Source organism: Limulus polyphemus, unplaced genomic scaffold (assembly GCF_000517525.1).
Source record: "Limulus polyphemus unplaced genomic scaffold, Limulus_polyphemus-2.1.2 Scaffold4842, whole genome shotgun sequence".
NCBI lineage: Eukaryota > Metazoa > Arthropoda > Merostomata > Xiphosura > Limulidae > Limulus > Limulus polyphemus.
In genome coordinates this window covers 49,412-60,790 of record NW_013670452.1, presented here as the reverse complement: position 1 = coordinate 60,790, position 11,379 = coordinate 49,412, and the positions used below count along the sequence as shown (strand labels likewise).

The 11,379-nt window shown below is 32.7% G+C and overlaps 1 protein-coding gene across 1 annotated transcript in view; it reads right to left on the bottom strand.

Moving 5' to 3' along the window:
• LOC106471767 (roundabout homolog 1-like) overlaps window positions 1-11,379 on the bottom strand; it is a 58,357-nt gene that overhangs the window by 7,008 nt on the left and 39,970 nt on the right. Inside the window, exons 20-25 of the mRNA XM_022400376.1 lie at window positions 10,302-10,659; window positions 9,560-9,694; window positions 7,258-7,446; window positions 6,666-6,812; window positions 5,170-5,292; window positions 3,632-3,830 (exon numbers count right to left, since the gene is read on the bottom strand). Of these exons, the coding sequence (XP_022256084.1) occupies window positions 3,637-3,830; window positions 5,170-5,292; window positions 6,666-6,812; window positions 7,258-7,446; window positions 9,560-9,694; window positions 10,302-10,659 (1,146 nt within the window). The 3' untranslated portion in view covers window positions 3,632-3,636. The remainder of the gene's footprint in view (window positions 1-3,631; window positions 3,831-5,169; window positions 5,293-6,665; window positions 6,813-7,257; window positions 7,447-9,559; window positions 9,695-10,301; window positions 10,660-11,379) is intronic.

Below are 11,379 nucleotides of genomic sequence, written 5' to 3'. Positions count from 1 at the left end.
CCACTACTGGTTTCCCCGAGGCTGACTCATTGGTGGTATTCTTCTCACACTGGCTCATCATATGTCCTTGCTCTCTACAGTTCCAACAACCTTTCTGGGTAGCAGCCTTTCCTGCCGTGGCATCTTCCCTGTGTTGAAGTTTCCAGCATTGAGCTTTCTTGTGCCCAGATTTGTTACAGTGCCAGCAAAGTCCCTCAAACCTCTCTGAAAGCTGACCTTTTCTGGCCTTGAATCCTGATGACTGTACCAACCTTGGTACCTCTGTGCTGGACTTAACATAAGATTCAAATTCAAGAGCTCTGACCATTGCATGTTGTATAGTAGAGGGGTGTGCTTGCTTCACTTGTATCTTCAGTTGAGGACTGTCCAAGGCATCTACAAACTGATCCCTCAGCAACAACTTGAGTACATCGGGTGGCACAGTTGGGTAGGCCTTGTGTGCCATACTTTCCAATTCCAGTGCCAGCTCTTGCAGGCTCTCCCCTTTAACACGGACTCTAGTCCTAAACCTAGCCCTGTAGACTTCAGACTGATTTTGAGTTCCATACCTGAGCTCTAGAGCAGCTACCAGTGCTTTATAGCTGTGTCCGTCGTCTGCTGACGACTGTCCAAGTATTTCCAGTGGTTGTCCCTTTAGGTTTGTTGCCAGATATACTGCTTTCTGCTCCTCTGTCTATCCGTTCATCTCTGCCAGAAGCTCAAATTGTGCTCTATATGCTTCCCACGGTGCCTTCCCATCGTATTCCTGTGGCTTCCTTCGTACTAGATCATCCTTATTGCTGACATTCATATCTGGGTTGTGACTTCTAACAGGACTGCATTAGGGTTTAGCTGCGGGGTCTGGAAGGGGCTTCCTGTTGTCTGAGGCTGATTAGGTTGATGACTAATATATCCTCCTTGTGTAAAATACAGTAAATTATTCTTTAATGTATCTAATTCATTTTGAAATTTACTAATGTTTTCCATTTGTACTTCTTGCCATTGTTGTTGACTTTCCTGTAGTTGCTGCTGACTTTCCCGCAACTGTTGGAGACTTTCTTCCTGTTTCCTTTCTTGTTCCAGTTGCCACTGCTGTAGTCTCTCTTCTTGTTTATTTTCTTTCTCCTCCAACCACTGGTGTAGTCTCTCTTCTTGTTTCTTTTCTCGTTCTTCTTGTTTCTTTTCTTTTCCTCCAACAACTGCTGTAATCTCTCTTCTTGTTTCTTTTCTCGTTCTTCTTGTTTGTTTTGCTGTTCGAGCTGCCACTGTTGCAAGTTTTCTTGCCATTGTTGTTGTCTCTTTTCTTGTTTATCTTTTCGTTTCTTTTGCTGTTCTTGTATTGCTGCCATCAAATATGCTAAGCTGTAGTTTGATTTGCCACTTCTCATTTCCATCTTCTTCTTTTCTTATCCCACTCTCTGACACCAGTTTGTTACGTCTGTGTTCGTTTGTTAATTTTTCATAGAAATTCTTTCCGAGAAACTTCAGCGATACAAATCCTTTCTTAAATAAAACTAGTTTATTCTTTCTCAATACAACTTTGCAATACACTTAATTTCCACAGTCATTTAAACACACGCTATCATTCTCAATGAACGATTTACGCACTTTATTAATACCGTGCTTGACTCAATTGTCCACCTATATCTTCAATCTCTCTGTCCGCTATTCAATTCTGATTGATTGTCTCGCTTTATCTGGCACACTTATATACAAGAATAGAGGGCACCTAGCAAATACTGGATTAATCGTGATGTTCCCCGATCGTTCTAGAATCTCCTGACGTGTTACTAGCGTTACGTGACTTCCACTGTCGTAACAATATATTTTATAGTTCACAGTTTTAAATGTCATTACAAATTGAAAAAATGTCACTTATGGTGAATTTAATTATAAGTATGAAGGCTAATCACATAGTTGACTGAACATTTTAGATGAACTTAGGTGTGACAAGTTCCAATTAACTGACTCCAGAAGTCACATGAAATAGAAAGGACTTTTTTGTTTTCTGAAGACCTGAAAACTAAGACAAGGCAGAACAGCTCAAGAGTGGAGCCTAAACTTCATCCTTACCAACCAATGAAGTTAGAACAGAGACTTGTAGTTTTCAATAGATTAGTAGTTTATTTAGCTAAAGCATCTGCTCTGTAAGAGGAGTTACAGGTGTGATTCCTGTCCTGTCTGTTTTCATTTCTTTAGGTAAATTAAAAAATTGTGAGAAGTGTACCAGTAAGTAAAACATCTCAGACTAAAGGGAAAAGGTACATTCCAAAAAAATTGTGTATAATACCTAAAATCATTTTATTTCTGACACCTATGCGTATACAGTTAACTTTCAAACTATAATTTAACTTATACATGATCATGTGTAATTTTTAGTATTTTATACCATAAATATTTCTACTACAGTAAATAAAGTAATCCTAATAAATTAAGGAAAAGGATAAGCACATGTATTTTACACATTCGATAGTACTTGTTCCCAGTGTACAAGATGAATTATACATTATCTAGTACAGGTAGAATCATCTAGCCATACTTGTGGTCTATAAAATATTAACACTTTAAAACCATAAACAACCTTGAAAAACAAAAATGTTAAGACACCCAAGTTTAACATGTGATTTGCTTAATAATATAAGTTATAGAATTGATTTTACACCGTACATTCACCTTACTTTAAAGAATAATATAGTTATAAAACTATTATTTAAAATTTTTGTTAGATGGCAGATGGTTTATCCTTTATTGTTAAAAGAAAATCTACCCAGATAGAATCAACGATTTGGCATGCATGTAGGATGAAGTAAAACACATTTAATCTGAAAAGCTGTAGACACATTATCAAAATTTTTAAAAACCACAAAAGCCTAAAACCGTGAGCAAGATGTTATAGAAGGAAAGAAAGCAACATTTGCCATTAAAATATCTGGCTCATATTTTTTAAACACAGGATTTTTAACCTAGTTTTAGAACAATGTTTCCACAAGTTTTAAGTCAATTGTGTTACATGATACTTGGGTTTTATATTACAGCAAACACAATATTCTTGAAACTTTCACCTGAGCCAATTTTACAAGAGCACTCCGATCTCCTTAAAAGTCAACAATATTAGAGTTTCTATAGTTTTCTTAAAAGTCAACAATATTAGAGTTTCTATAGTTTCCTTAAAAGTCAACAATATTAGAGTTTCTATAGTTTCCTTAAAAGTCAACAATATTAGAACTTCTATAGTTTCCTTAAAAGTCAACAATATTAGAACTTCTATAGTTTCCTTAAAAGTCAACAATATTAGAGTTTCTATAGTTTCCTTAAAAGTCAACAATATTAGAACTTCTATAGTTTCCTTAAAAGTCAACAATATTAGAACTTCTATAGTTTCCTTAAAAGTCAACAATATTAGAGTTTTTATAGTTTATGCTATATTTTTGAAGATACTTTTTATCATCTCATTTCCACTTTGGTTTTCAAGCCTTTTCAAAGATAGTATTTACATAGTTAGTTTGAATTTCCTAAGCAAGTAATTTTTCATTATACAAAAGAATAATTTTCATGCAAAATTTCAAGCTAAGGAAAAAATAATGCATGTTGAGATTTTACTTTATATTCTTAAGAATTATTATTCATAACTGAGGTTGAAGCTAGTACTTACAATTTTTATTTTTCTAAGCTTATAGCTTGTTTACTACCGTCTCCTTCCTTTTCAGATCTTGGCAACAGTGGTGCCATGTGTAACTGCACTTCATTCAATGTAAGTCCTTGTTTCTGCCGGCGTCTACCTGAGGAATTGGAGCCTTGGCTTGAGCACGATGGAAAATTGGGCTTATTATAGCTTGGTAGAGTATCTGTTGCTGTACATGAGAAGAGAGGAAAGCAGTGTATTATCTATGTAGTTTTATGTAATTGTCAGAGAAATGAAGAACCTAATATGTTAAATTTTAGCAGAAAGCAAGATTTGACTTGAAACATACATCTAAATGCACTGTCCTGCCAGAAGTAACTGGTCATGTAGTCATAAATCATTCTAGTTAACTGTCCCAATACAGTGTAGCACTGTCCTTGAACTGAATAACTGCTCCTATTTGATTTAAACTATATTTTCACTAGTGTCGAGTACAATTTATTTTTTGCATCAAAAGCTTGGTCGTTTGTTTATATTCTAAAAGTGTGGTCTATACTTTCAAGTTAAACTTCTCAGATGGTGCAAAAGATATTCTAAATGGTTAAGATATGGGTTCTAATTAGGCCTTTCCATGGGTAGTATGTGTACTGTAGCAAGAATCATTTGCCTGATGATCAGAGGCTTGTACCTTGGCCTATGAAATATATTCCTAAATGATCTCTTAATGTCCAATAGTCACTTTAAATGCAGGCATTTTAGAGATAGATCACAGTGCTTAGTGTGCAAATGTTGGATAGGTCATGGCTACGAAAAATGGGTGTTCAGATATTTCTGAGAAAGAAGTGGTTTTATACACAAATACATGCTATTTAATTTTTGTATTTAAAAAAAATTTCTTTCATAATATGACAATGAACTTATACCATTAAATGGAAAGTCATTAATTGCCTGTAATACACAATTTAATTATTGAATGTAGATTATTGTTATGAATGAAGGGCACTCTCCAGTTTATTGTTTTATTTATGGAAGATCGTAGTAATGGTAACTTTCAGTTGGAGCTAAGTATCAATATACATGATTTTATGGGTGATCAGAGGCATTGCTAGGTACTGACATGCAGGGCCCATGCCCCAACTGTATTTGACAGTGCCCTGAATCCCCGGTTGGTGTTTTTAAAAATCAGAATAGAAAACCATGATCAATATCATATTGAAATGCCAAAAATTCCTGTATCTATGGGCCTCAACTCCGAATCTTTTAAGTATCTAGTGATGCTTCTGGGGGTGAAACAAACTGGTAGAAATTCTTTTGTACCAAATTATAAATATTAAATGTAGACTACAGTACAAGTTTTACAATACTTCCTTTGCTGTTAAATTATAAAACAGCTTTAAAAATCACAGGAGGGTGGTATATATATATATATATATATATATAGATATGTGTGTGTGTAATATTGTATACTCACCTTGCAAATTAATGGTTTATTCTAAACAACTGCATAAAGCCAATTTTATATTTTCAGTAACTTTCATATTTACATGTCTAAAGAGTTTGTAACTTACAACTGTCTACTTGTATAGACTCTTGACCAGTGGCAGGAAACCTTCCACTTGGCAACAAGGAAGTTTCATATGATCCTATTCGATCTGATGCACTTGATGGAGTATTGACAGAGCTTTGAGGCCCTGGAGAGAAAAGAAATATCTATTTAACATGTCTCATTAAGATGACTTTTTTTCAATAGTGATTTTTTCTCTCCAATAAATAGTATGAAATTAGCTAAATATGTTGTTTTATTTGTTGACACAAAAAATAAAATAAAATAAGTTATACCATTTGAATATTATTGGAAGTGTAATAATCATGCTTAACTCTTTAACTGACACATATCTAAATTAAAAATTCTCCTTGTTTCCCGTTTATTTTTAGATATACAATATAAACTTGTTGTTTTAGTAGTGCAAAGCTATACAACTGGCAGTCTACACTATGTCCACCACAGGGAACCAAACCCCAGATTTTTTTTAAACTTACTGCTGACCCATTGAAGGACCAGTATAAAACAAACAGACACTCGTTCAAGAAGTTTAATAATTATCTGAAAACTGAAACTGATAAAATTTCTTCATGGTGGTACGAAATTTAAAACTTCACGGCAGTGATGTAGAGAGGAACATGTATGTTTCCATGGCAGAGTTAAGTAATAATTAATAATAGAACTATCCTTTGATGATATTTTTGATAAACATATTTAAATGAGTTTAACTATGAGTTGATAGTTTACATTTTTCATTATTTGTGCATTCTGGACAAATTTTAAGTTGAATTATGGTATGAATGTCATGCACTAATAATATTTGAAAAAATGAAAATATTTTATTTCTATTCAACTTATTATATCACATTTATTTCAGTGTGTCTAATTAATTCTTAGTTCAGTGACTCTATGATATAAGTGGTTCCTTATGGGAACTCAATAGAACAAGAGTCGGCAACCTGAAGCTCTTTATCCCTCTTGCTGTCCAATTATCGAAATAGGGGTTACATGCTTTGTGGCTCTTAGTATCTTGTGTTTTTACTGAATTGACAAAAAAAAAGGCTCTTCTTGTTACTTGACGAAAATTATGAACACTTGACCAAGTAAAATAAAATTACATAGATAGATTTAAGCTCATCACAACAAGAATGCATAAGTAATAAAAACATAACAATGATTTCAATCTGATGCCAAAACTTCAAAGTGTGTCTAATTAATTCTTAGTTCAATGACTGTATGATATAAGTGGTTCCTTATGGGAACTCAATAGAACAAGAGTCAGCAACACAGACATTCATGCGTAGCAGCTGTTTATAATTTAGCAATAATTTTGTACCATAAATAGTTCTAAGAAACTTTAATGGATCACCAAACACCAAAATAATGTAGAATAACAGAATGAGTACGAATTTTTAAAGAGTGTTCACAGAACTTGAAATGCAGCTTGTTTTCAAGATATTTTATAATCAGTATGAAGGAAATTGAAACATTTATAATTAATTTATATCACATTTAAAGTACCTGATCCTGTTCGACTACCTTGGATCCTCTTCTTTAACTTTGGATGGGGTGGTCGAGGTTGAATTACGGTACTTAAATTACTGTCAGTGCTGTAAGGACTGGAAGGCCGGTAGGCCTGATGTCGTGGGATATGTTTCTTTTGGGAAGCTGTAGAGACATTACAAACCTCAATTTAAATACAAATATTTAGTACTTATTCTATTCAAAGATGCAATTGTATGTTTAATGAAAAATTGTTCAAATCTTCTAGGATACTAGCTTACAAATTCACTTGCTACACTATATTATAATACATATTATACGAGTAGTGTCAATCAAGAATGAGGTATTGAAGTATGGATCATTGTTGAATTTATTTAGGTGTTAAAGCTGATTTACCCTGATTGGTTTTGAATCAAGGTATAAACAACTGGTTTTCTTTGGATAATAATTATAATTTAATATTGTAATAGACAGGATTGTAAAATTATTTTATTTTATTATTAACTGTGCAGTAATATGATAAGAAAAAAGTGTTAACACGTTTTTTGTCATATTGACAATAGTTTTCAACCAGGTCTTATAGCCTGAATAATGTAGAATGATTACTTACAGATGTTGGGGTCTGTGACCAGAGACCCATCGACTCTGTAGCCTGCATTCTGGGCTGCTCGTGCAATAGCACTGGCAAAATCTGTTTCTGTATAAAAAGAGCCATCTGATGAACTAGCTCCACTGGAGCGGGCACTTGTACAGGAGCTATTGCTATGGTCAGTTGTACTTATCCATGAGGGACAATCACCTGGAAACAATGTAAGTTAGCTCAGTTGATATAGCACTGCATTATGAAAAATGCATTAAAGTTATTCACCTCAACCACACTTAAAGTACAAGTAAGGTATGTACCCTAATATACAGCTTCCTTCAAATATATTTAATGTTGCTATAGTATTCAGCAAAAGGTGGAATTCATTAGAATTTCAACAAGAATTGTGACTATATATATATAATTTCCTATAAACAAGTAGCAATAAAATATAAATTACAGTGACTGCTGAGACTCATAGCATAGCACTATATTTTCCTTGTTGTGTTTAATCACACTGGTATGCAGCTTCTACTACTTGCAGTTGTGACCTACTTATGAATCATTCAGGCCCCATAACATTCATTGTTATTATTTTTGTTACATCATAACATTCATCGTTATTATTTTGTTACATCATAACATTCATTGTTATTATTTTGTTACATCATAACATTCATTGTTATTATTTTGTTACATCATAACATTCATTGTTATTATTTTGTTACATCATAACATTCATTGTTATTATTTTTGTTACATCATAACGTTCATTGTTATTATTTTTGTTACATCACTTTGTAAAATCTCTTGCTGATATTTTTTAATAAGTAACACTATTATTAATCTCAAGCAAAATCATAAAAATTACTTAATTGTGTACTTTCCTAAAGTATAAGTTTGCTTAAGTTGTAGAAAACACTTGAATTGCCCATAAACTGACAGACAATCAGCAGAAAGTATGCAAGTAATTCAATATTATTCAAAATTTGGAACAAGCTTCTACTTTAGGAAATGTGATATCAAATCAAATCAGATTAATAATAACCAAATTCTCTTGAATATGTAGATGGTGCTGAACCTCAGCTTTCTTTACTTATCAAAAGGTTTTCAGCTGTGGTATCAACACTACATTTTGTACAAACATGTCATGCAATACTTGTCAAGTTTCCAGAGCATCTTCTTTCACATGAGTAGAAGTGGAGCCCAAATTTCTCGACATGACAATGACATGTGAGCTTATAGATGAAAAATGACCACTTATCTTTAGAAGCAATATCCTTCAAGTACATTTCTAATTCTTACAGTCGATTTAAACACATGTATAATCTGTATCTATGAGTAAATTCTGTCTGGAATTGATAAAAAATTTTTTTTAACATGTTGCTACTGTTGTCCTACATATGGTAATACCATTATCATAGTTTCATAGGCACATTCAACTATACAGCTTTTGGGGAAGGTAATTTATTTAACATTTTATTGATATTATTATAATCAATGGCAAAACTGCTAAGTTTATTATGTTTATAAAACTCCTTGGTACATGTTATTTCCCCATGTAAAAAATAAAATTATTGCTTACAATCCTATACCAATAAGAATATAATTTTAAGGATGTGAACCTAAGAACAAGCAGTCAATTGTCATTTATGAATTCAAGTGTCCATTTCATGTAGAGAAATGCATGCCAGTGGGTTCTACCAGTGGGTAATTGCATAAAAAAACATACTACTAATGATCTTTAAACAGGTTGAGTACCACATGATATGTCTTGACAAAATAGAATGTTGATATCAGAGTTGGCATCTTTGTGATAATTAGTAGAACTAAGAATGAGCAGTAATTATAACATTATTTGTTTGTTTGAAATTAACCACAAAGCTACAATTAGAACATTAAGAGATAGTGATTGCCAAATGAAAGTTGATTAAAATTTAACAGAACTTTATCATACTGATTCTTCCCAAATTATAAACTTGTTCATAAAATACCAATTGTGAGTTGGAAAATTTTCACTACGTCATTAAACGCTACGATTGATCCATCCATGGCTTTCAAATATCAAGTTGTGCAACTGTAACATAAAATTGATTTCCTGAAATACACAAGAATACTACTGGTAATGCAAGAGAAAACTTCTGAAGTAAGCTTACATGAATAGAAGTACATAGTACCCACTTTAAATAACTTTTTGCTTGAAGTTATGACATCTACAGTTGAACAGTGGTAAGAAACACATCTCAGTTAGGAAAACTATTTACGTAGCAGTGAAATGAGTGTTTGTTTTGTAATGATATCTGTAAAATAATAAAATAATTTGTCACACCAGGGATTACAGCATAGTCAGCATCTCCAGCAACGCTGGACTCTGGTGTCCGGTGTTTCAGGTTCAGATCTTCTGCACAGTAGTCAGGAACACATCCTGCATCAGATTCTTCATTCAGTGGATGATACGGGTTTTCTGTGAAAAGAATAACATGGGTACAATGGATAATTGCCAAAAGAAAACCCAAATAATGATCACTAGATGGCATTTGTAACAAATAGAAATACAAAATCCTAGATATTTGTCAACACATATATATGTTATATGCAGATATAATGTCTGTAAACCCAATAAAACTGAATCAAACTCATTGCCTATGTATTGACATTTAATATTATCTGTTTTTTGTATAGGAATTTAATTCTTTTAACAAACAACTCTGTTTAAAATTTGCGTCATATATATAGAACACTGACAATAAAAAAGTTAAATGTATTATTCTATTTTTGTAGTGCATATTGGTGTATAAAAAACATTTTAATACTAGTAATTAAAGAAAAATAACAAGTTTGGTGTTATAAGCTTGTTTATTATTATAATTATTAAAAAGTTAAAGGATTAGAATATAAGTTTTTGATATCAAAATATCCTTAAAGAGATTATTTCATAAAATATTTGTGAAAGAATTATAAAACCAAACAACTGTTAAGTAATATTTCTGTGAATAGAAATCTCAAAGGCACAACAATTATAATTGTGTGCATAAAGGCAGAAAGGTACTACTATTATTTGTAGGACTAACCTATAAGTTTTACTTGACCATCAGAGTATGGGTGATCTGTTACTGGGATCATGGAATGAGGGAGATTGTGGGGTTCATTAGCTAGAGAAGGTAATGATGACTGTACAGCTCTATCCATTGCCAAATTATAGCAGTTGAGGGGATGGTTAGGGGAGTAATAACCTGCAAGTTGGAATGGAAGAGACATCTCTGGGAATCGCACTCCTGGTCTTACTGGCGGAGTTGGAGCTCTATCTGAATTCCCATTAGAGCTGCAAGAAAGGGTTTCTCTTGGAGAGCCACTGTTATGGTGACTACCCATGGATGATGGAAACCCCCTTCCAACATAGGGATTTCTTGATGTTGGTTGCAAATGGCTCTGCAATATATAAGACAATGCTGAAAACACAATTTTTTTATGGAGTTGAATGTGATACCTTTTCACTGATACACGCATGTATAACTTGCTTAATTCTTATTACATATGGTTTTAAGTTACAGTTTTATCAGGTAGGCAGTAGCACTGCCTAGGTAAGGATGGCTCAGATTGTTCATTGAAGTGTTATTTTAAATATCTACTCAACAGATCATCAGAACTTTACAATACTAAACAGTGTTTTCTTTTATAACAATATCTATGTAATGACTGAGTCACAATGGGAATGTTTGTAAATATCATAGCAAGTTTGAATTTCTTGTTCTTCTTTTTTCTGCTTCTTTTTTATTACATGATAACTCAAAAACCTAAACAATGGTGTCAACCAATTTCACTTAGGTGATGTAGTTTCAACTGGAGTATCTGCTTTTATAAGTATTGATAATAACTGGTAGTAATTAAAAATAAAAATCATAATTCTAGTGTAACGATATTATCATTACCCCTTGAAGTCAGCTTCCTTATAGAAATTTGGTGTTCCTTTAAAAAAGCTTAAGTACAAGATGAAACAGGAATTACCAGCCAATAATAGATAAACAATAAATATTACAGTTGGAACCTCTTGTATTTAGAACTTGGTTATAAATTCAACTTTCCTATGTCTATTGAAACACTGCATTAAAAAAAAAACAAGTAAAGAAAAAAACTTTCAAAAAAGGAAAT